Source organism: Monodon monoceros, unplaced genomic scaffold (assembly GCF_005190385.1).
Source record: "Monodon monoceros isolate NGI ecotype Baffin Bay Population unplaced genomic scaffold, NGI_Narwhal_1 Super_Scaffold_13, whole genome shotgun sequence".
NCBI classification, from domain to species: domain Eukaryota; kingdom Metazoa; phylum Chordata; class Mammalia; order Artiodactyla; family Monodontidae; genus Monodon; species Monodon monoceros.
Window position 1 is genome coordinate 61,458,025 of NW_021703769.1, and position 25,803 is coordinate 61,483,827.

A 25,803-nucleotide genomic window follows, 5' to 3' on the forward strand; every position below is an offset into this window, starting at 1 on the left:
CAGTGCCCCTAATCCTCACGTCGTTCAAGGGTCAACTGCAGTATTCAGTCATTGTGAGGTGGGCATTAGTGTCGTTCACAGTTTATAGGTAAGAACACCAGAGGCTCAGAGGGTTTAAGCAGCTGGTCTAAGCCTCTATAGCAAGCAAGTGGCAGGACCTGGATTCAAACACATCTCTGTCCGACTCCAAAGCTCTAGAGAAGCAGTTCCTCCCCCAGGTCAAGAGGCTATAGAAAAGACTTGGGATAGTTGTGGAGGGCAGCGATGGCCATGGTTTTTGTCTGGCTACCATGTTTTGTTTTGTTTTTTCTACTTCTGAGTTTTGTCTGGCTACCATGGTTTCTTCTACTTCTGATTTCCTTGGTGGGGATGGGGGGTTGGCGGTTAATCATGAGACCAGATCATGGAGGTAGTCACATGACACAGCCCTGCTAGGCAGAGTAAACTATTCCTTTGGTCACAGTGATGAGCTCAGGAATGACACATGCCTCATGAAAGGCCAATCAGAATCTTCCCTGGGATGGATGTGTGAATGCTGAGCTGGAGAAAAGTTGCTTTGTGTTGGGGGTTGCTGAGGTGGGAGGCTGTGAGTATAGGGTTGCAAGGGGGCCATCAGACCTGCCCCCTGGAAAAGGAGTGTGTGCAAAATTAGGCCAAGCAGAGCTGAGCCAGTGATTCTTAAATATTAGCATGGATCAGAATTACCTGGAAGGTTCATTAAAACCCAGATTTCTGGGCCACAGCTCCATAGTATCTGAGTCAGTAGGTCTTGAATGGTGCCTGAGAATGTGCATTTCTAACTAGTTCCCAGGTGAAACTGATGCTGCTGGTCTGATACCACACTTCAAAAACCACTGAGGGAAGATATGGAAAGAGTGACAGCGTCCTAGTGAGAGCTGACCCCCTGCACCCTGGGAGCATAAGCCATTAAATTCTGTTCTTGTGTTTAAGCTAATTTAAGTTGGTCTCTGGTTCTGGCAACTGAAAGAGTCGAGCCTAATACAATGGTCTTTGAGTGCTTGCAATGCCTTCTTGGTTTCCAGATCACTGAGGGAGAGATAGCTGATTTCAGCAACAGCAGCAGGATAAACTGTTAGACGTTAAGAACTTTGATGTGAACATTTGGGAGACAGAGATGAGAGTAAGTGTTAGAAACAGACTGTGGTGTCTCTGTCTCTGAGAATTCTTCTAGGGCCAGCTCCTAGACGTCCAGCTGGGCAGAACCTCTTACACTGAGACAGGGAACTGGTGGAGGTGACCTCGGCTGGCCCCAGGAGCCTCTCCAACCTCCCCTTACCTGAAACCCGGCATAGAGGAGCAGCAGCGGCAGGATGGCCACGACAGCCAGTGGGGTGGTCACTGTCACCACCAGGCCAACCTCCAGGAGTCCGAAGGCATACATCAGTAGAGACCGGAATTTGTCTGGGATGTCCACGTCTACTATGTCTGTCTCTTTGGAGAAGCGGTTCAGCAGGTTCCCAATGGGCGTCCGCTCAAAGAAGCCAATAGGAGACTGTGCTACGTCCCACAGGAGCCCCCGGAAGAGCAGGCTGGATGCCCGGATCCCTCCTAGGAGCACTGTGGCCATGGAGGCAAAGAGCCCGATTGCTGGGGAGAGAGAAGGGGTCAAGGCATAAGGGCTGGAGACCCCCATCACCCTGTGGTGGCTATGTTATGAACTGGCCACCCTGATTTATCCTTTGATGGGACCACCATGCAGTGGGTTAAATAGTGTCTCCCCCCAAATTCATGTCCACCAGGAACCTCAGAACGTGACCTTATTTGGAAAGAGGGCCTTTGGGGCTTCCCTGATGGCACAGTGGTTGAGAGTCCGCCTGCCGATGCAGGGGACACGGGTTCGTGCCCCGGTCTGGGAAGATCCCACATGCTGCGGAGCGGCTGGGCCCGTGAGCCATGGCCGCTGAGCCTGCGCATCCGGAGCCTGTGCTCCGCAACGGGAGAGGCCACGCGTACCGCAAAAAAAAAAAAAAAAAAGAGAGCGTTTGAAGATGTTATTAGTGAGAGCTTGAGGTGAAATCCTGGATTTAGGGTGGCTTCTAAATCCGATGACTAGTGTCCTTATAAGAAGAGGAGAGGACACAGAGACACAGAGAAGAAGATGATGTGAAGACGGAGACAGAGACTGGAGTGATACACCACAAGCCCAGGAATGCCAAGGATGGCTGGCAACCAGCAGAAGCTAGGAGAAAGGCATGGGACAGTTTCTCCTTCAGAGCCTCCAAGAGGGACCAATTTTTGCTGACACCTTGATTTTGGACTTCTGGCTTCAGAACTGTGAGAGAATAAAAATTTCTGTTGTTCTAAGCTACCAAGTTTGTGGTAATCCGTTTTATGGCAGCCCTAGGAAACTAATACACCCCCGTCCTCCCAATGCCAATCTGTGTGCTTGGAACGGAGCTAACTTCACTCTCTGTTTCTGGGGTGGGGAAAATTTCATCCCTAGCCAATCCAAACCACTGCAGTTGGCTCAGGGGTGAACACATGACCCAAGTCAGGCCAATGAGACCTGGGACTCTGCTGGGACTTCTGGGAAGAGGTACTCACTTTGTGGGGTACTATGTTAGCACCAGGGGAAGTAGCCTGCCTGGACAGGAAGCTATCATAGAGGAAGAAAATGAAGCTAATCTTCCAGCATTTGCTGGACCCGTGGATCCAGCTATACCTCAAGCTAGTTACCTATGGATTCCAGTCCCACAAGCCAATAAATTCTCTTGTTGCTTAAGCTAGTTTGAGACATATAGTTTTAAATAGTTAGTATATTATACCTGTATAGTTTGTAGCTATATTAACCTCAAATAGAGCAGACTTTAGAGTAAGGAAAGTTATCAGGGATAAAGAGGGGCATTACATAATGATAAAGGGGTCAGTTACTCAAGAAGACTTAACAATCCTTAATGTGTATTGCCTAACAACAGGGCATCAAAATATGTGAGGCAAAAACTGATAGAACTGCAAGGAGAAATAAATGAATCCATTATCATAGCTGGAGATTTCAACACCCCTCTATCAGAAAAGGCAGAAAATCCAGCAGGGAGAAAATCAGTAAGGACAGAGATGAACTCAACAACACCATCATTCAACTGGATATAATGGACATAAACAGACCACTTCATCTAACAGGAGCAGAACACAAATTCCTAAGCTCACATGAAACATTCACTAAGACAGACCACAATTCTGGACTATAGAATACACCTTAACAAATTTAAAAGAAGAGAAATTATACAATATCTGTTCTCAGACCACAGTGGAATTATACTAGAAATAACAAATACCTGGAAAATCCCCAATACTTGAATATTAACACATTTCTAAGTAACTTGTGGGTCAAAGAAGAAACCTCATGAGCAATTTTAAAATATTTTGAACTAAATGAAAATAAAAACACAACTTACCAAATTTGGGGCATGTAATAAAAGCAGTACTTAGAGGGAAATGTTTAGTACTGAATAAATATATATTAGAAAAAAGAAAGCTCTAAAATCCATCGTCTAAGCTTCTACTTTAGGAAACTAGAAAAAGAAGAGAAAATTGAATCCAAAGTGAGCAGAAGAAAAGAAACAATAAAAATTACAGTAGAAATCAGTGAAATTGAAAACAGGAAATCAATGAAACCAAAGCCTAGTTCTTTGAAAAGATCAGAAAATTGATAAGCTTCTAGCCAGGCTAAGAAGAAAGAGAGAAGACACAAATTACTAACATCTGAAAAAATTTTTAAAGGGACATCACTACAGATCCCATGGATATTAAAAGTATAAAAAAGGAATACCACGAACAACTCTCTGCCCATAAATTTGATAACCTAGGAGAAATGGACCAGTTCCTTGATAGATGCAATCTACTAAAACTTATGCAAGAAGAAACAGACAATCTGAATAGCCTATAACTATTAAAGAAATTGAATTGACAATTAATAACTTTCCAAAACAGGAACTGCCAGTCCCAGATGAGTTCACTAACAAATATTTAAGGAGAAATGATACCAATTCCCTACACTCTCTTTCAGAGGGTTGAAGCTGAGGGAATACTTTCTAACTTATTCTATGAGGGCAACATTTCCTAATACCAAAATCAGACAGACAGTACAAGAAAACTGTATAGACCAATATCTCTCAAGAACGTACATGTAAAAATCTTCAACAAAATATTAGCAAATTAAATCCAACAATGTATGAAAAGAATCATACATCATGACCAAGTGGAATTTACCCCAGATATGCAAGGCTGCTTCAACATTTGAATAATTGGGACTTCCCTGGTGGTCCAGTTGTTAAGACTCCACGCTCCCAATGCAAGGGGCCTGGGTTTGATCCCTGGTCAGGGAACTAGATCCTGCATGCCACAACTAAAGATCCCACCTGCGACAATGAAGATCTTGCATGTGGCAATGAAGATCCTGCGTGTGACAACTAAGACCCAGTGCAGCCAAATAAATAAATAAATATTTTAAAAATCTGAAAAATCAATTAATGTAATCTATCACATCAATAGGCTAAAAAAGAAATCACCTGACCATGTCAATAGATGCAGAAAAAGATTAGACAAAATCCAGCACCTATTCATGATAAAACAAATAAACAAAAACAACCCCCCCAAAACAAAACCCAAAACCTCTCTCAGTAAAATAGGAATAGAGAACTTCCTCAATTTGATAAAGAATATCTATTAAAAACCTAATGGTGAGAAGCTAGCCTAATGGTGAGAAGCTTGGTGCTTTCCCAGTAAGATCTGGAACAAGGCAAGAATGTCCCTTCTTACCACTCTTCTTCAACACCCTGCTAGAAGTCCTAGTTAATGCAGTAAGATAAGGAAATAAAAGGTATGCAGATTTCCAAGGAAGAAATAAAGCTGTATTTGTTTGCAGATCACATGATCATCTATGTAGAAAATCTAAAAGAACTGACCAAAAACTCCTGAAACTAATAAGCAATTATAGCAACACTCCAGGATGCAAGGTTAGTATGAAAAATTCAATCACTTTCCTATATGCCAGCAAAAAAAGGAAAGCCCACAACTAGAAATACAAACAGTACAAAAGGAAAAATCTCATTGGTAAAAGCAAATATACAGTAAAAGTGCTAAACCAACCACATATAATGCCAATAGGAAGATTAAAAGATGAAAGTCATAAAATCATCTATATCCACAATAAGTAGTTAAGGGATATACAAAACAAAAAGATGTAAAATATGATGTCAAAAACAGTAAATGTGGCAGGGAGAGAAAAAAAAAAGCAAGGTTGTTAAATGCTTTTGAACTTAAGAGATCAACAACTTAAAAAACCCACACATATATGGATTGCTATATTTAAACCACATGCTAACCACAAACCAAAAATCTATAATAGACACACACAAAAAAAGAGAGAAAGAAATTCAAAAATAACACCAAAGATAGTCATCAAATCACATGGGAAGAGAACAAAAGAAGAAGAAAGGAACAGAAAAGAACTATAAAAATAACCCCAAAATAATGAACAAAATGGCAGTAAGTACATTAAATGTAAATGGACTAAATCCTCCGATCAAAAGACATAGAGTGGCTGAGTGGATATAAAAAAAGACCCACATGTATGCTGCCTACAAGAGACTCATTTTAGACCTAAAGACACACAGAGATTGAAAGTGAGGGGATGGAAAAAGCTATTCCATGCAAGTGGAAATGATTATAATAGATGACTATGAACAATTATATGCCAATAAAATGGACAACCTAGAAGAAATGGACAAATTCCTGGAAATGTACAACCTCCCAAGACTGAACAGGAAGAAATAGAAAATATGAACAGACCAATTACCAGGAATGAAATTGAATAAGTAAAAAAAAAAAAAAAAAAAAAGTCCAGGACCAGATGGTCCAGACTCTTTAGAGACAAGTTAACACATATCCTTATCAAACTATTCAAAATTGCAGAGGAACGAACACTTCCAAAGTCATTCTACAAGGCCAGCATCATCCAGATACCAAAATCAGACAAAGATAGAACAAAAAAAGAAAATTACAGGCCAACATCACTGGTGAACATAAATGCAAAAATTCTCAACAAAATATTCGCAAACCAAATTCAACAATACATTAAAAGGACCATACACCATGATCAAGTGGGATTTATCCCAGGGATGCAAAGATGGTTTAATATCCACAAAGCAAGCAGTGTGATACACCACATTAACAAACTGAAGAATAAAAATCACACGATCATCTCAATAGGTATGGAAAAACCATTTGACAAACTACAACATCCATTTATGATAAAAATTCTCAACAAAGCAGAGGGAATACACCTCAACATAATAAAGGCCATACACAACAAGCCCACAGCTAACATCATACACAGTGTTGAAAAGCTCAAAGCATTTACTCTAGGGTCAGGAACAAGACAAGGATGCCCATTATCACCATTTTTATTCAACGTAATATTGGAAGTCTTAACCACAGCAATTAGACAAGAAAAAGAAATAAAAGGAGTCCAAATTGGAAAGGAAGAAGTAAAACTCACCATTTAGAGATGACATGATACTATACATAGAAAATCCTAAAGATGCCACCAAAAAACTACTAGAACCCAACAATGAATTCAGTAAAGTTGCAGAATACAAATTTAATATACAGAAATATGTTGCATTTCTATACACTAACAGTGAACTATTAGAAAGGAACTTAACAATCCCATTTACAGTTGCATCAAAAAGAATAAAATATCTCAGAATAAATCTAGCTAAGGAGGTAAAAGACCTTTACTTGGAAAACTGTAAGACACTGTTGAAAGAAATTGAAGATGACACAGATGGAAAGATATACCATACTCATGGATTGGAAGAATTAATATTGTTAAAATCCTCATACTACCCAAGGTAATCAACAGGTTCAATGCAATCCCTATCAAAATATCAATGGCATTTTTCACAGAATTAGAAAAAAATAATTCTAAAATTTGTATGGAAACACAGAAGATCCTGAATGGCCAAAACAATTTTGAGAAAGAAGAATAAAGCTGGAGGTATCACACTCCCTGATTTCAAACCATATTACAAAGCTACAGTCATCAAAACCATATGGTACTGGCACAAAAACAGACACACAGATCAATGGAACAGAATAGAGAGCCCAGAAATAAACCCACATTATATGGGCAATTAATCTACAAAAAAATATGCAAGAATATACAATGGGGAAAAGACAGCCTCTTCAATATTACTCAGCCATAAAAAGGAAGGAAACTGGGTCATTTGTAGAGACATGGATGGACCTAGAGACTGTCATACAGAGTGAAGTAAGTCAGAAGGAGAAAAACAAATATCGTATATTAACACATATATGTGGAATCTAGAAAAATGGTACAGATGAACTGGTGTTTGCAAGGCAGAAATAGAGACACAGATGTAAAGAACAAACGTATGGACACCAAGAGGGGAAAGCGGGGCGTGGGGGTGGGGGTGGGATGAATTGGGAGATTGGGATTGACGTATATACACTAATATGTATAAAATAGATAACTAATAAGAACTTGCTGTATAGCACAGGGAACTCTACTTCACTGTACAGGAGAAACTAACACAACATTGTAAAACAACTATACCCCAATTAAAAAAAAAAGACATAAGGTTGGATTGGATTAAAAAAAAAAAAGACAGCCTCTTCAATAAATGGTACTGGGAAACATGGACACTACATGCAAAAGAATCAAACTGGTACATGAAAAAGAATCAAACTGGACTACTCTCTCATACCATATACAAAAATAAATTCAAAATGGATTAAAGGCTTAAACATAAGACCTGAAACCATAAAACTTTTAGAAGAAAACAGGCAGTATGCTCTTTGACATTGGCCTTAGTAATATTTTTTTGAATATGTTCCCTCAGGCAAGAAAACAAAAGCAAAAATAAATAAATGGGACTACATTAAACTAAAAGGCTTTTGCACAGTGACGTAAACTATCAAGAAAATGAAAAAATCAGCCTACTGAATGGGAGAAGTTATTTGCAAATGATATATCTGATAAGGGATTAATATCCAAAATATACAAATAACTCATACAACTCAACATCAAAAAATCAAACAACCCAATTAAAAAATGGGTAGAGAATCTGAATGGACATTTTTTCAAAGATGACATACAGATGGTCAACAGGTACATGAAAAGATACTCAACATCACTAGTCATCAGGGAAATGTAAATCAAACCACAATGAGATATCATCTCACACCTGTCAGAATGGCTATTATCAAAAAGACAACAAATAACAAGTGTTGGTGAGGATGTGGAGAAAAGAGAACCCTCATGCACTGTTGGTGGGAATGTAAACTAGGGCAGCCACTATGGAAAGCTGTATGGGGATTCCTCAAAAAATTAAAAATAGAACTACCATGCAATCCAGCAATTCCACTTCTGGATATTTATCCAAAGAAAATGAAAACACTAATTTGAAAAGATATATGCACCCGTATGTTCATTGCAGCAGTATTTACAATAGCCAAGATATGGAAGAAACATAAGTACCCACTGACAGATAAGTGGATATAGAAGAGGTGGTATATATACAATGGAATATTCCTCAGCCATAAAAAAGAAATGAAATATTGCCATTTGTGACAACATGGGTGGACCTAGAAGGTATTATGCTAAGTGAAATAAGTCAGAGAAACACAAATACTGTATAATTTCACTTATATGTAGAATCTAAAAAACAAATGAACAAGCATAACTAAACAGAAACAGAGTCATAGATACAGAGAAAAAACATGTGGTTGCCAGAAGGAAGGAGCAAAATAGGTGAGGGAGACTAAAAGGTACAAATTTCCATTTGCAAAATAAATGGGTCAGATGTATGAAATATATAGTGTGGGGGAATATAGTGAATAATTACATAATATCTTTTCATGGTGACAGATAGTAACTAGACTTAGGTGGTCATCATCTTGAAATGTAGAGAAATATCGAATTGCTATGTGTGTAACAGGAACTAACATTGTGTTGTATGTCAATTATACTTCAAAACCAAACAAACTCATAGATCAGATTTGTGATTACCGGAGGCAGGGGAATGCGGGGAGGGGGAACTGGATGAAGGCCGTCAAAAGGTACAAACTTGCAGTTATAAGATAACTAAGCACTAGGAGTGTAATGTATAACATGATAAATATAATAAACACTGCTGTGTGTTATGTATGAAAGTTAAGAGAGTAAATCCTAAAAGTTCTCATCACAAGGAAATGTTTTTTCTATTTCTTTAATTTCGTATTTATATGAGATGACGGATGTTCACTAAACTCACTGTGGTCATCATTTCGTGATGTATGTAAGCCAAATCATTATGCTCTACATCTTAAACTTACACAGTGCTGTAAGTCAACTATATCAACAAAACTGGGACAAAATATTATGGTATACAACTCAGGAAAAAAGACTCTGTGGTATTGGTGAAAGAATAGACAACTAGATCAGTGAAACGGAGATGAATAGGTGGAGTACAGAGAATTTTAGGGCAGTGAAACTATTCTGTATGATACTGTAACAGTGGATATATGTCATTATACATTTGTCCATCCCATGGAATGTACAACACCAAGAGTGAACCCTGATGAAAACTGCAGACTTTGGCTAACTAGGATGTGTGGATATAGGTTCATTTGTAACAAATGTACCACTCTGGTGGGGGGATGTTGGTAATGACGGAGGTTATAGATGAGTAGGGAAATCTCTGTACCTTCTGCTCAATTTTGCTGTGAATGTAAAATTGCTCTAAAAAAATCTATTTTTTAAAAAGGAAGAGAAGATGGGAGGAGATGATGGTGGGGATGTGATGCAGGGCTCTACCTCCTCTGGGGCATGGGGGTGGGGCAATGGCAGAAGCGTGGGATTGGGGTGGGGTGCTTGAAGTCACCAGCAGTCAGACTTGGGGCTGTCCTCAGCTTGGGAGAGGGGCAGAGTCCAGTGGATCTGCTGCCCCACCTAAGTGCTCAGCTGCCCCAGCATCTGGAGGCCAAGATTCTGCCTTTGCTGATGAGGCTGGAAGAGACTCTGAGGCTTCTGTAAAAGTAGGGATGTGCCCTGTCCCCCACTTCCCCAGCCCCATCTTAAGGATGCAGGTCTGTGTTTGGACCCAGGACATTTGCACAGATGTTCAGGAAGGACAGGGTGAGCCAGGGAGGTGTGGGCGAAGGAGCCCTGAGAAACCCTCGGGTGGAGCTGGAGGATGGAGAGTGAGGAAGGCTGGCAAGGGTACCTTGGAGGCAGCCCAGGAGCCCAAAGACCCAGCCCCGCAGGGCTGCGTGAATCTGCCGTCCGTCCACGGTGGGGTCATCTGCCCACAGGCTCAGCCAGTAGCCACGGCAGAAGGAGGCCACTTGCTGGCATAGGAAGAGGAAAAGTGCATGGAGGCAGAGCGGGGTGCCCACAGCTCGTAGGTAGGTCAGGTACATGGTAGCCTTCACCTGTAGCACACGTAGGAGAGATGGGGACAGAGAGACACCCCAGGGGGAGAGAGGAGAGGCCAGGTGGGGCCCCCAAAACTTGCCAGTGGGGCAGATGGAACCACCATGCAGTACCTCCCACCTGGAGCATCCTCTCCCCTCCAGGCCCGCCCAGCCTCAGGACCCCCTTCCTCTATGGCTCCCAGATGGCAGTGGGAGCCTTAACAGGCTGTGGCACTTTCTGAGTTTGGAGTGATTTATTGAACACCTACTATGGGACAAGCATGTGTCTCCATCCTCATCATAATTCCCACCTGACAGATAGGGAAACTGAGGCACAGAGAGGTTAAGCCACTTGTTTAAAGTCTGGTTCCTACAAATCTGAAATTCTCCATGCAGCTGCAGCCAGAGTGAACTTTTGAAAACATCCACTTGCTGTTGAAAACATCTTGCTGTTGCTAACCTGCCCTGGACTTTCTCTTGCTCTGAGGAGAAATTCTAAACCTCTTGTACACTCTTTCACCTTACCGTCTACGCACTATCCGCTGGTTTCATGGGATCCCTTTCTTTTCTCTGGCACCCTAAGCTCCTTCTCACCTCAGAGTCTCTGCCCCTGCTGTTCCCTCTGCCTGGAATGCTCCTCCCCCTGCTCTTTCCATGGCTACTTCTTTCGCATCCTTCAGGGATGTCAAATGTCACTCCTCAGAGCATCCTATCCAAGCAGGTCCCTGATCCTTGGTCGGTCCCTGTCTCATCACTTTCTTTATTTTGTTTATAGCATTTATCACTACCTGATATCACCTTGCTTATTAGCATAATTGTTTTCTCACTCTCTCCCCTGCCCCCCACCACTAGCCGGCAAGCTCCACCAAGGCAGAAACTTTGTCTGGCACACAGTGGGGGTTCTGTAAATGTCTTCTGGATGGATGAGCAGGTGGATGGTTGAGTGGGCGAATGGGTGAGTAAATGGGTAGGTGGGTGGGTGGATGAATAAATGAGTGGGTCTGTAGGAGGGTGGGGGGATAAATGAGCGGATGGATGGATGGATGGATGGATGGCAGGGTGGCAGATGGGTGGATGGTTGTGTGAGATGGATAGAAGAGTGAGTAGATGGGTAGGTGGATGGATGGGTGAATAGGTGGAAAGGTAAATGGATGGATGGATGAATGAGTAGGTAGGTGGGTGAATGGGTGGGGGATGGGTGGACAAAGCAGCATAGGAGAGAAGAGGTAGTACAAGTTTCAGATTCGGACTGTCCTAGGTTTGGGTCCCAAGTTGGTCACTTGCTAGCTGTGAGAACACAAACAAATGTCTAAACTCTTTAAGAACCCAGTTTCTTCATCTCTAAAATGGAGCTATCACCATCTGATTTTAGGGTGGTTGTGGGCATTAAGAAGTATGAAGTATCTAGAATCTTACGTGGCACATAGTAGGTGTTCAATAAAGGTGAGTCGTCCCCCCAGCCCCGTCCTCCCCCCAAATGCTGTATCTCTTGGGAGGTCCTGAGTCCCCGGGGGCAGCAGTGGCAGTGGATGTGGAGGGGGGGAGGGAGCAGCGGGTGGTTACCCTGCCATATTGCATGCTGTCCTCTCCTTTTGGCTGTCCTGCCCCCTCAGGATCATCTAGGGGAACCCCTGTCTGGGCCTCTGAAGTGGCGCTGTCCTTCTCAGGGACTAACTTCATGGACCTGTCATTTAGAGGAAATGAGGACAAATCAGTGTCTCTCTTCGTGGGGTGTATATGCCCAACCCTCATGGCCACTGGAAGCCACTGAGCCACTCTTTCATTCATTCATTCAACTAATGTACTGAGCACCAACTAGGTGCCATGCCCCAGTCCTCCCTCTGTGGTGCCCAGCTAGATGCCACCTATCACCCCAGAGTCAGGCAAGCCTGTTCTTCCGACACCATCTCACTGAATGAACTTATTTGCCAACTTTGGAACTTGGTTTTCATTTTGTTCTAAGCTTTGCTGCAATCATTTTGCACCTGCTGTTTATTCTCAGATTTGTCAGTCCAGGTTTGCAGGAAGTCAGCTTTGCACAATTCAGATGCTGAAGATTTCTTGGATGTTCCTTATATCTGTGGCTGAATAGGCTGACAGCCTTAAATGTGAATTACCATCTGCTAACTGTGAAACCATGGGCAGCTGACAATCTCTCTGTGCCTCAGTTTCCTCAGGTGTAAAATGGGGATAATCTATGTCTCTCTGGCTGCCTATCTCTCTATCTATCAATCAATCTATTTATTCACCTATCCATCTTTGTGATATTGTGATTTATGTTAAGAAATATATACTTGGTCTTTGACCCCATCCCTGACACAGAGTTCCTAAAACCCTTGTAAATTCCTAAGTGATAAGAGCCCTAGGAGCATCTTTTGTTCTACTGAGGTGACTCTGGGTGGGCTCCTGGATGGCTCCTGGTTGGGGGCTGGTCATCAGAAAGACTAAGCCATGACTAGAAGCTTGGAATTTTCAGCCCCACCCGCATTCTCCGGAGAGGGAAGAGGGGCTGCAAGTGGAGTTAATAATGGATCATGCCCACACGAGGAAGCCTCCATAAAACCCCAACAGTATGGGATTCCGGGTGCTTCCAGGTTAGCGGACACATCCACATACCCAGAGGTTGATACACCAAGCTCCACGGGGACAGAAGCTCCTGCATGTGGGACCCTCCCAGACCTCGTCCTGTGAATCTCCTCAGCTGGCTCTTCTGTCTCCTTTGTCACATCCTTTAATAAACTGCTGAATGTACGTGTTTCCCTGAGTTCTGTGAGCTGTTCTAGCAAATCACTTGAACTCAAGGAGGGGGTGATGCAAACCCCCATTTTGTCCCCAAGTAGGACAGAAGTTGTGGGAAGCCTGGAGACCTACTACTTGCAATTGGCATCTGAAGTGGGGGGAGCAGACTTGAGGGACTGAGCCCTTAACCTGTGGGATCTGACATCTCCAGATAGACAGTGTCAGAACTGAGTTGTGGAGAATTGCTTGGTGTGAAGGTTTGCGGGGGGGCAGGGGGCACCCATCTGGTGTCAGAGTGAACGTTGTAGTTGTGTGAGAGTAATGGAGAGAAAGAGGGAAGACTAGCAGGTTTTTCCAATACAATATTTATCTACCTACATCCATCTGTCTATGAACTCTACCTATCATCTATCTGTCTATTCATCCATTCATCATCTATCTGTTTGTCTGTCACCCTATTTGTCTACCTACCTACTTACCTCTCTACCTATTATCTACCTATTTGGTCTTACTTAGGATACTGGGCACTGTGAAGACGGCAGGCCGGTCCAATGTGTGGCCCAGGAGTACTCTGGCTGGCTAGCTGGGATGGGAGGAACTGGGGCCCAACCTCAGGGACCGAGGCCCTCCGGTTCCCCCTGCAGTTCCCTAACAGCTGGCACTTAAGCTCCCACCCTCTGGTTCCCAGTGGTCTGTCGTTCTGTCTCACAAGGTCGCTTTCCATGAAAAGGGAGAGTACAGGAGCCCAGCTATGGCCTGGCTAAAGGGGGCAGCAGGCCTCCTCCTGGTGGCCCCCACCAGCACCAAGCAATGCTGATGTCCTTCAGAGCATGAGTGACAGGGCCTGGCACGGACATTAACAACTATGGCGTGGATCCTTCTTTGGAGCTGGCCCTGCCCCACTCCAGCCATGACAACTCTGATAAACTTTAAGGGATTCATCACATCTGAGGGCAAACTGGTCATCCTATGAACAGAACATGTGGGGACTTAATCATTGTGGCTAATCGATTGTCACATAGTCTCTGGTGAATTATCCCACGGCTGAGCCCCATGGTGGGTCTTAAGCAGATGTTCAATCCAGAAGGGTTGAGATGCAGGTGGTGACACAGCCGCCTTGCTTCAGCCTCAGCTTTTGTGCCCTCCCCAAGCTCTGCACCAGAGCAAACTCACCTCTCTGGTCCACCCTCAAGCCTCCCACCTCCAGCAGAGCCTCTGCAGTCCTTGGCACTGGCCGGGGGTTCTGTTTCTGCAAGGTCAAGGGAGCCATGTCACTCTATGGGGGTTGGTACCTCGGGGTCCGGATGCCAGCTTTGACACCCATGGGCTGTGCAGCCTCCACTCGCTGAGCATCCATTTTCTCTGATCTGCCTCCTCCCCCCTCTCTCCATCCTCCCTGGGTTCTTCCAGGAACATTATTCATTCATCCACTTATTCACTTGGCAAATATAATCAAGCATCAGCTATGAACCTGGGGTTGGGAAACAGCAGGAAACACTGCACATAGTCCAAAAGCTCGGGTCTCCCCAATACCCTTGCATAAGCAATTCATTATGTCTGCAATGTTCTTTTCCAGGTAGCTCTCACCCAACCTCAGGTGTCATCTCCCCCAGGGAAGGACCCTCCTGCCCACCATCCCCCAAGCCGGGAGGGTTCCATCTTCAAGCTCCAGGAGGTTGACACCGTGAACCAACACTTAGGGTTTTTACCGGGGTGAGCCAGGGCTCAACAGAGGAGGCAGAGCCTGGGACGTGGGACCTGGCTGTGAAACCCCCTCTGTCATGCAGGGGCAGCACACAGCGTGCAGTTGGAGGTTCAAAGCCCAACACTGCCACTTATGAGCCAGGTAAACTTGGACGAGTTCCTTAACTTCTGGGCCTCAGTCCTCATCTGTAAAATGGAGCTAAGTACAGTACTGACCTCATAGGGGCTAAGTGGTGATTAAATGAGTGAATGGAGGGGCCCCTGGCTGTTCTTTATCACTCACTGTGGCTGCGCTTGGATCACTGACTTCACTTCCAGAACACTGTCATTTTTCCAGTGGGCACTGTGTTCTCTGGATTAGTAGAAGCCCTAGCTGGCATGTTAGGGGCCTCTGGCCTCAAGGCACCAAATGACCTCTTTGCTCAGTCTCTGTAGCAGTTTCAAGCACAGACCCTGGAGTTGAACACACCCAAATTCTAATGTGACCTTGGGCAAATTATTTAACTCTCTTTGGCCTGAGTTGCTCGTCTGAGAAGTGGCAGCCATAATTGCAGGGGTCCCCCAGGGGTGTTGTGGAGACCACATGAGACAATGCATGTTTATAGAAGCACTTAGCACAGCCCCTGGCTCACAGAAGGTGCCACGGGCTCTTACTGGGGGCTGGGTGGCCTTGTGGGAGAGGCGTCTGCCTCCAGGCCTGGGCCTGCAGGGAGGGTGTGGCCAGAGTGCTCCACTAGCCAGTGGGATCCGTGGAACCTTCTCCCCAAGGGTGACAGAAGCCAGGCACAGAGTAGCCCAGCCAGTACCTCCTTCTCCTCCATCTCCTGGCTGTCTGGCTCCATCCAGAAGGCCCGCCAGGGTCCCCTTCCTGTGCAGAAGCTCCTGGAAGGAACCCATCTCTGCAATGGCCCCATCTTCCAGCACCACGATCCAATCAGCCTGGGGCAGGACGTGGAGCGCATGGGTGACGAGAATCCGTGTCTGGGCAGGAAGGGATGGAATTTACACTCGTGTGCTTGACCATTGTTCCAGAGCTGGGGGAATGGGCCGGGAGTGTCCTGGGGCTCAGAGTGGGGAAAGCTCTCCTTCTTGTGCTCCTGCCCTTTTTCTCAAAAATAGCATGTCCCAACAGTGAAATAAAGGGACTCCTCCAACCTGTCTCGAAACCAGAAGACACGGAGTTCAACTGAATGTGGCCAGTGACCTGAGGCAGAGCTGTGGTAGTTTAACCACAGACCCAGAAGCAAGAAATGACTGCTCGGACTTCCCTGGTGGCGCAGTGGTTAAGAATATGCCTGCCAATGCAGGAGACACGGGTTTGATCCCTGGTCTGGGAAGATCCCACATGCCATGGAGCAACAAAGCCCATGTGCCACAACTACTGAGCCTGTGCTCTAGGATTCATGTGCCGTAACTACTGAAGCCTGTGCACCTAGAGCCTGTGCTCCGCAACAAGAGAAGCCACCACAATGAGAAGCCCGTGCACCGCAACAAAGAGTAGCCCCCGCTCACTGCAACTAGAGAAAGCCTGTGCAGCAATGAAGACCAAGCACAGCCAACAAAAGAAATGACTGCTGCTGTGAGCCACTGACATTTGGGGGTTGTTTGTTATGCAGCACTGTCACAGCAAAAGCTGACCATTACAAAGAGGAACACTGGATTCATGGAGAATGGTGGTAAGCAGACTTGGGTTAGGACTTTCTCTGCCTTTGCTCTATGCCCTCTGAGACATTTTCCCAAACTTACCGTTCCCTGGAGCAGCCCATCAGGCCCAATGACCTGTTTGAAGACATGCTGGCCGACATGGGCGTCCAGGGCTGCCAGGGGGTCATCCAGCAGGTACACAGCAGCCTTCCTGTACACAGCCCGGGCCAGGCTCAGCCGCTGCTTCTGGCCCCCAGAGAGATTCATGCCCTGTGGCCATAAGAGAGAGACAGGGACCTGAGTCTACGCCTGCTGGGTGAAGCTGGTGTGACAGGGGCCAGGTCTGCTCATCAAAGTGAGCTATGGCTCATGGTGCCTGTCCTCTAGGGCCACCTCCAGCTTGAAACACTTGCTCTCAAGCCAACATCCCCCCCAGCTTCCACCCTGCCTGGCTTCTCCCCTTTCCAGACAAGCTTCCTGCACCCACTGCTCCCTCCACTTGAGTCTGGCTTCTGTTCCCATTTCTCCACTGATGCAGCCTTCCTCAAGGACATTGGTCACTCCCCTGTTGCCTAATCCAGTGGTAGCTTTTCAGTCCTTATGTTCTTATTTCCTTCCTTCCTTTTCTTTTCTTTTCTTTTCTTTTTTCTTCCATTCCCTTCCTCCCTTCCTCTCTTCCTTCCTTTTGTTCTTTCACTTATTCATTCATTCCACTCATATTTACTGCATGGCTATTATGCACCCAGCAGTGTTCTAGGCTCTGGGGACACAGCAATGAACAAAACCTCATCCCTGCTTTCATGGATCCTTCACTCTAATGAGGGTGGGGTGGGACAGAGATAATCAATAAACAAACACATAAAATGTTATCACCTATCAGATGGTGTTATACACCATGAAGAATAATAGAGCAGGGGAAGGGTGTAGGGTGTACTGGCGTGAGCAGGGTTGCTGTGCTGGGTAAGGTGGTCAGGGAAAGCTACTCTCCACTAAGAGACTTGACGGGATGAACCATGTGAACTCCTGAGAAACAGCTTTACAAGCAGAGAGAACAGCAGGTGCAAAGGCCCTGAGGTAGGAGCATACTTTGGGTGTTCCAGGAACATCATGGAGATCCATGTGGCTGGAGAGAAGCAGGAAAGAGGGAGCATGATGGGAGATGAAGTCGGAGATAACTGGGGTCAGATCGTGGGGGTGCGCCTTGTCAGTGATGGTCAGCACTGTGGCTATGACTCTGAGGGGATGGGGAGACCTGGAGGGTTCTGAGCAGACAAAGGACATGAACTGACAGATCTGAAAAGAATCCCTTTGGCTGCTGCACTGGGATTAGCCTGTTAGGGGTGAGGACAGAAACAAGGAGGGCAGCCAGGGGCTCCTGCAGCAATGTGGGGAGAGCTGATGTGGGGACTGGAACATTCTGGATCTGCCTCAAAGGTGGATCCAACAGGATTTGCTGATGAATTAGATGTGGGTGTAAGAAAAAGAGAGGAATCGAGGAGGACACTAAGGTTTTGGATCTGAGCTCTGAAAGGATGGAGCTTCCATCACCCAGGATGGGGCGAGCTTCGGGGGAGGAGGTAACAGGAAATCACGTTTGGTTTAGGATGTGACACAGCTGGACAGACGTAGTCGGCAGCAGGCACCCCCCTCCTTCTGAAACCCCTTTCCCTTGGCTGCATGATGCCTCATCCTCCTCCCTAGATGTTCCTTCTCAGCTGATCTTTCTGGCTCCTCCAGGGCCCTCTCCTCTTCCCTAGAGGAAACCTCACCCATTTACTTGACTTAAACTTCCACTATTCCACTCTCAGTTCCCTAATCTGGGGGTCAGCAAGTGTTTTCTGTAAAGGACCAGAAAGTAACTACTTAAAGCTTTGTGGGCACACCACCCCACCCCCACTGCCCTGGTCTCTGTCACAACTGCTCATCTCTGCCCTTATCGTGCAAGAGCAGCCATGGACCACAGGTAAATGAATGTGCATGGCTGGGTCCCAATAAAACTTTATTTACAAACCCAGACGGTGGGCCAGATTCGACCTGTGGGTCATAAGTTGCCAATCCCTGCCCAACCCACAGCTCCGGATGCATACATCCTGTTTATTGGACATCTCTGCCCAGACCCTTTGGTGAGGTCCAGAGAGGGGAAGCAGTTTGACCAGTGTCACCCAGAGAGGCAAGTCAGGAGCCTGGATCACCTCATTCCCAGTTGTTGGAGAGCCCCTCACCACCAAGCCCTGCCATGTCTCCCAGCCTCTCCTCGGTCTCTATTTTCAACCATTCACTCATTAATAACTATTTATTGAGCACCTGCTATGTGCTTGGCTCTGAGCTGGGCCCCTTTTCTCCCCTACCTCCCTGCCCCCACCCCAGTGACCCTCCCACCACACCACCCACAGGTCAGTGTGGCACATGACCCTCAGCCGCCATGCCTCCCTGGCCCAAGAAGGCCCTGAGACCCTCACCTGCTCCCCAGTTTGGGTGTGGACTCCTGCAGGGAAGCTGCCCACGTCTGGCCACAGGGCACAGGCCTCTAGGACCTTCTCCAGCCACGGCAGGTCCAGCTCCTGCCCGAAGCACACGTTGTCTACCACGGACATATTCTGGACCCAGGCCTCCTGCGGCACGTAAGCCACCGGACCCTAAAACACAAGGAGGCTGATGGGGACGGAGGAGGAACGGTGGGAGCTAGGCTCTTGGTGGTGGTGGAAGGCGGCAGGGAGCTTAGCTGTGAGACGGGGAATGGAGGAGCAGAGACGGGGACATTCCAGCAGACAGGCAGGGGTGCAGCCTCACCTTGATGCTCACGGACCCCTCCACCTTTGACAGCTCCCCAAGGAGGGCGGAGAGCAGGGAGGACTTTCCTGCCCCCACTGGACCGACGACAGCCAGCAGGCAGCCCTGGGGCACTGTGAGGTTGATCCTGGCAACACAGAAGGGGTGACGTGTCCCTGGGTAGGATTCAGCCTGAGCCTGCGCAGAATTAGTGAAGCCCAGACAGAGCCAGCCTTGGCTGCTGATAACACACCTGGGGCGGGGGGGCCGCTAAGAGGATGTCTGGGGGCCATCCTTCCCTCTCCCGATCCCTGTCTGGCTATGCGAGCAGCCATTCTGCATGGGATCATACATGTGCCCACACACATGCACGCACATGTGTATGTGCACACTCACCACACCACACATGCATGCATGCACGTACACAGGTGACACGTGCACGCACACATAGGGCACGTGTGTCTGTGCACACATATACTACATACATAGACTGCACACACACAGATAACACACCCTCACACAAGTGCACATATGCACACCATATGTGTGTACACACAGACATATGCACACAACATATACACAATCCATGCACACACAAGTGCATGCACACACACAAACATGCTCTCACACACGCCCGTGCATACACATATCTGCACGCACACATGTACACCCGTGTGTACACATGTACCCGCACTCACACAGGGTTTATTGGGCAGGAGGTTTAACCAGCATCTCCTCTTGCCCAGGTCATTGCCACAAGCTCCTCACCACTCTTCCTGCTTCTGCCCTCCCTCCCCGCCCCTTTCTGTGTCATGCAGTCTGTCCTCCATGCAGGGGCCCAAGGGACCTGTTCAAACCCAAGCCGGCTCATGACACTCCCCCGCTGAAGCCCCCGGCGGTTCCTGTTTCACTCAGGGTAAAAGCTGAGGTCCTAACAATCATGAAGGACACCCAGCATCCCATTGCTGCAGCCATGCTGACTTCCTCCTTCCCAAACACACCTGGGGGGATTGTGCCCTGCAGGTGTCACATAGCAATGTCTAGAGACACTTTCAGTTGTTATACCTGGTGTGGCTGCTGCTGGAATCTAGTGGGTAGATACTGGGGGTTCTGCTAATCATGCTACAGTGCACAGGACAGCCCCCATGACAAAGAACTATCCAGCCCTGAACATCAGCAGTGCTGAGCTGGAGAATCCTGGGTCCAGGCATACTCCTGCCTCAGGACCTTTGCACTTGCTGTTCCCACTGCTTAGAAAGCTCCTCTCCCAGACACGTGCAAGGCTCATTCCTTCCCCTCATTTGACCTCTGTTTAAATGCCAAGCCTTCCCTCACCGCACACACCCCTCCTTTGACATCGTGCTTTGCCTCCCGACCCTGATTTCTCATTTGTGCACCCCCCCACCCCCGATCAGAACATCAGCCCCAAGAGCACAGGGTTCTTATCTGTTTTCTTCACTCTATTCCCAGTTCCTAGAACAAGGCCTGGCACATAGCAAGTGCTCAATAAATACAATGAAATGAGCAAATGACAAGAAACACAAATATGGCCCCGGGTGTTTTCTTTCCCTTCACAGGGAGTTTTGGGGTTGGCTGGGGTTTTCTGCCACAGAGACCCAGCCAAATAGTTGGGGGCTGGAGGTGACAATGACCAGTCTGACACAGAAGGCACAAAAGCGCCCACAGCTGACTGGGCCGGGCCTTGGGGCTGTTCTTGGCCAGGCCTCCCTTGGCATCATCGTGACCAGCCTGGGGACCAGAGAGCCATCTCCTCCCTGTTGGGCGAGGCTCAGATGCCCTGTTCCCCCCTCCGTGGGCAGGAGCTCTCCCTTTCCCAGCTTTCCCATCCTCCCCCACTTCATCAACGGCAACAGGAAGGTTGTTACCAGGGAAACCACCTGTACCTGTGCAGGCAGGGAGGGCTTTCCTGGGACCAGGCGAAGGTGCCTTCCTGTATTCTGATGTAATCCTCTCCAGTGGCTGCAGGGCATTAAAGACCAGTTATAAGAGATGCTCTCGGCTGGCCCCTTCTCTAAGAGACCCCCAAGCAACAGGAAATCTATTCCACTAAACAAACTGTCCCTCCACTTACTGGCTTGTGTGTGACCCTGTGGTGGTCATATTCTCTCCCTGCCGGATGGTTATACAACTCAGGGATCAGCAAACCATGGCCCGGGGCCAGATCCTGTCTGCTGCCTATTTTTATAAAGTTTTATTGGAACACAGCCATACCCATTCATTTATGTAGTGCTATGGCTGCTTTCACACTACAAAGGCAAAGGTGAGCAGTTACAACAGAGAACAAAGGGCCTTGGAAAGCCTAAAATATGTACAATTGGGTCCTTCATAGAAAAGGTTAGTGGGCTTCTGATACAATTTATCACCTGATCCGGGACTCTGGAGAGTGAAGGGAGCGTTATTAATTTCACTGGGACCACAGATGTAACCAGGGACATATGGTCTCCCTATGTCCCTGGGTCTCAGATGTTTTATCTATATAATGAGGGAGGAGCCAGATTTAGTGGTTTTGGACACTGAATACACATTTAGAATCACCTGGAAAGATTTTTTAAAACACAAAGCTCTGCATGGCTCAGCCCAAACCAATAAATGAGAATCTCCATGGGGGTGGGGCCTGAGAATCTTACATCTAATGAGTGGTTGACACCCATTGACACCCCCTGGACTGGATGGTCTCTAGGGGAGGGTTGCAGACAAAATGCAGGACGTCCAGTTACATCTGAATTTGGGATAAACAATGAGTACTTTTTTAGGATAATTATGCCACCACACATTGCATGGGAGCTACTAAGACTAAAAAAAACCTATTTTCTGGGTATGCGAAATTCAAATTTAACTGGGAGTCCTATGTTTTTCTTTGTGAGTCTGGCTACCCTACTCTGGGGTCTTGTCTTTTCTTAATGGTCTGGGGTGTGGGGATGCTTCTCCATTTCCCCATCAGTAAAATGGGTGGGTCATAGAGGTATCCACCCCATATTGCTGGGTGAGGAGCGAGGGAGTCACCACTAAGTAAAGCACTTTGAATGTGCTGGCTCGTGGTAAACACTTGGTCAACATTAGCTGTCGGTGTCTGTGTTCATCTCACTGTCACACACCTTTGGGGGAACAGCAGGGACTGAGACTGCGGGGGCGGTATGAGGCTCTGGCCGCAGGCAGGTGACCAGGTGTGTCAAAGTCATGACTCAAATAACCCTTAGGGGTCTCTGGTCCAGGGTCCGTGGGGCCCTCCTGTGGGGATAAAGGCACGACATCACGGACCCTAAGCTATTTATTGGGCAGCTCCTGAGACCGGGGACCTGCTATCTTTTGGTGGCCCTCAGGGTGATCCTGGTGGAGGTGGGGTGACACAGTGGGGAATGGAGCCGGCAGTGGGGGAGTTACTGCCCAGGGCCACACAGCTGGGCGAGGCAGACCTGGGATTTGAATGCAGAGCCCACCTCTGAATGCCCACATCACACTGATTTGGCTGAACAAAGCTTTGCCCAGCTGAAAACGTGCCCAGAGCTGTGAGGAGCCTCAGAAACAGCAATTTTGGGTTATTTAGAGGCCTCTTTGCTGACTTCTGTGGGGTTTTCTCCTAATAATAATTCTAACTAAAATGCACTGAATGCTGACTTTGTGCAGGGCCCTCCTCTAACTGCGATGCTTCAAAGGACTCATTTAACCCTCACAACAATCCTATGCAGAGGTGCTGTGATGATCATCACGTCCATTTTGCAGATGGGAACACTGAGGCTCAGAGAGATTAATAACTGGCCAAGGTCACCCATGTTGGGGTCAGTGCTGGAGCCAGAGTTTGGATTCAGGCACCAATGTCACAGGATATACTTCTAATCACCATGTGGGTGATTTCTAGGTAAGCAGCTTGATGCTTTCTTAGGTACAAGGGGAGAGCCCTTACATGGCATCTGTTTCCTAGTCACACGGCCGATGGCCTGGTCTGCACATGCCAGCACACGCCAGCAGCCCCTCAGCTGGGCCTGGCATTCCATCTGTGGGAAGGGGGAGCCCTGCTGGTTCCCTCATCCCTCCCACCCCCTTCCTGCTGAACTCAGCTCTCACCACATCTGCAGGACCTTGAGTCCACGGCCTCAGGGTCAATTTCTTCCAGGCAGAGGAAGGCAGCCAGACGGTCAAAGGACACCCGGGCCTGGAAAAACGAAAGCGCTAGGTCAACTGTGCCATAAGGGCAAAAAAAGAACTCGGGCGTTGGGTGCCTCAAGATGGTGGGAAAGCTTCCGGACTACCGAGTCCTACACATTTGCAAGGCATCAACACAAAGCTTTCTAGGTCACCGAAAACGATGCACGTGAGGTTGGCACAATGAGGTAGTGGTGACCTCCCACCTCCTTGCTTCCATTCTGCAGACCAGACCCGGGAAGAGGATGGTGGCTTTTCCAGTTGGCCGTCATCAGGAATGATGGCAAACTTTGTCCACCTGGAGGCACCCTCTCCACTCCCAGCCCCAACCCCATCTTCTGTGATGAAAGGATAGTTAATTAGGGATGGCTCAGCTTGACCAATTTTCTCATTTTCATCACACGGTGTGAGTGCAGACAGTAGAGGAAGAGAAATGAATTGAAATTGCTTTGTATAAAAAGGGAACTGGACTGAATTCTTGCATGTGGAATTGCTGGTAAGGTGAGGCTGCCTATTTTGAGGATGTTTGCTGGCATCTTCCCGCTGTTCCCTGTGCCCTCCTCTTTCCCTGCTTCGTTTCCTTGCCCCGGCACAGCCTGCTACACCCCTACAAGGCTCCTCCAAGACGGCCTCACCTCCCTGCCACCTCACCTGGACAACGGAGTGGATGGAGAAGGGCAGGAAAGCCTGGGCCTTGTTGAGAATGTTGAGAACCGTGAGTGTCACGAAGGCCTTCTCAGCGTCCATGGCATTCTCCTCGGCTACCAGAGTATGGACAGCAAACACAACCAGTGCCACCTGGGTGGGAGACACAGGAGGTGACATTGAGCTGCTACACGTGGCCAGGAAAGGCAGGCCAGCTGTGGTATCTCAAGGGGTCCTTGTGGCCACACCTGCCATGTGGGAATGGGTTCCCCTCCACCCAGATCTCCCCCCAAATTCTTCTGCTGATGAAAGGAGTTGCGTGCGTGTGACCCCTGTTCTAAGAATCAGAAACTCTTGGTTCCAGGCTTTGGGGGACACCACAGTTTTCCATCTTGGTGGCATTTTTGTGGTTCTAGACATGGGTGGAACTTGCGACTCTAGACTCTCTGGGAAGATGACTCTGAAGTTGCAGGTGTCAGCAGCCACGGAGGGCTCTAGGTCCTGGTGGCATTTGTAGTTCTGGATGTCACTAGGGGGTGGTTCTGTTCCAGGGGTTGGTGGTGTTTTGGTTCCAGGTGTCGTTGATATGATGATCACACTAGGTGCTGGTCAGTCAGTGTGATGGTGACCCTGTGATCCTATATGGGGAGCCCTTATCCCCGCCCCCAGCACTCCCTCCCCCAGTCCATGCTCTGCAGGGAGACCAGAGTGACATCACCAGAAACGTGGACACTTGGAAGGACACCAGAGACACAGAGAAGAGGAGGCTGGAGGTCCTCAAGGCGCCCAGCTCCTGGGCCCGGATGCTCAGGACTCTGTCCAGAAAGGCTCCCTCCCAGCCGTGGTACTTGACCGTCCTCACGTTCCTGAGGATGCAGCTGGTGAGCCGCGCCCGAGAGTCCTTCTGCCTCATTTGCTCTTCCTGGGACCAGAGGGAAGAAGAGAAGAGGGGACAGGGACAAGTCCGGGATTTTCCTTCTCTGCAACCGCCGCAAGCCGCCACCACGCCCACCCCACACCTCTCTCCTCCCCACTGCCCTGCACCAGTGCAGGACCCAGGACCTGCAGGCTTCCCGCCCCCTTCCTGCCTGGAGTGTCCCTTCTTCCAAATGCCAAACCTGATGGTGGTTCCTCTTCTTGGTGATGAAGAAATTCAGAGGGAGAAGGCTCAGGAAGACAGCGATGGCGGTGAGGGCAGAGGGTCCTAGAAGCTGGAGACAAAGGGCAGGATGTCATGAGACAATTCCAGAAGCCCAGCTGTCAGTACAGGGGTGGAGGGAGGCTCAGACTTGGGCCCTAAGGCAGGGAGGTGTCAGAGAGTCCAATGAGTGCAGCCACCAGGTCTTAGAGACCAGGACTCATGGGCTCCTTAGAAGGAAATACCTGTGGAAGATGGAGTCCATCTTCATTAGGGAGGGGAGAGAGGGGGAAATGATGCACCTCACGCGATGGAGTGGGGACGGGGTCATAGTCAAGACGAGTCATGCACCTAGATGGGCAGGGCAAGGGCGGTGCCTGGCTAGAGCGGTGAAGACAGACGCTGGAATCGGGATCTGGGTTCAAATCCTGACTTTACACATACTGGTGTGGCCTTGGGCAAGTTACTGACCCTCCCTAAGCTGTAGTTTCTCACGTTAAATGGAAATGGAGCTGTTCCCACGGCCTGTAGTGAATGCTGGTGTCATAAAATCAATGATTATC

The 25,803-nt window shown here is 47.6% G+C and overlaps 1 protein-coding gene across 1 annotated transcript in view; it reads right to left on the bottom strand.

Moving 5' to 3' along the window:
• Positions 1 to 25,803, bottom strand: part of ABCC6 (ATP binding cassette subfamily C member 6) — a 58,470-nt gene that overhangs the window by 10,885 nt on the left and 21,782 nt on the right. The window contains exons 11-23 of the mRNA XM_029221744.1: positions 25,221 to 25,313; positions 24,821 to 25,024; positions 24,109 to 24,255; positions 23,380 to 23,467; positions 21,201 to 21,276; positions 19,318 to 19,444; positions 18,987 to 19,163; positions 16,630 to 16,797; positions 15,690 to 15,864; positions 14,353 to 14,428; positions 12,004 to 12,124; positions 10,251 to 10,458; positions 1,298 to 1,608 (exon numbers count right to left, since the gene is read on the bottom strand). Coding sequence (XP_029077577.1) covers positions 1,298 to 1,608; positions 10,251 to 10,458; positions 12,004 to 12,124; positions 14,353 to 14,428; positions 15,690 to 15,864; positions 16,630 to 16,797; positions 18,987 to 19,163; positions 19,318 to 19,444; positions 21,201 to 21,276; positions 23,380 to 23,467; positions 24,109 to 24,255; positions 24,821 to 25,024; positions 25,221 to 25,313 — 1,971 coding nt within the window. The remainder of the gene's footprint in view (positions 1 to 1,297; positions 1,609 to 10,250; positions 10,459 to 12,003; positions 12,125 to 14,352; positions 14,429 to 15,689; positions 15,865 to 16,629; positions 16,798 to 18,986; positions 19,164 to 19,317; positions 19,445 to 21,200; positions 21,277 to 23,379; positions 23,468 to 24,108; positions 24,256 to 24,820; positions 25,025 to 25,220; positions 25,314 to 25,803) is intronic.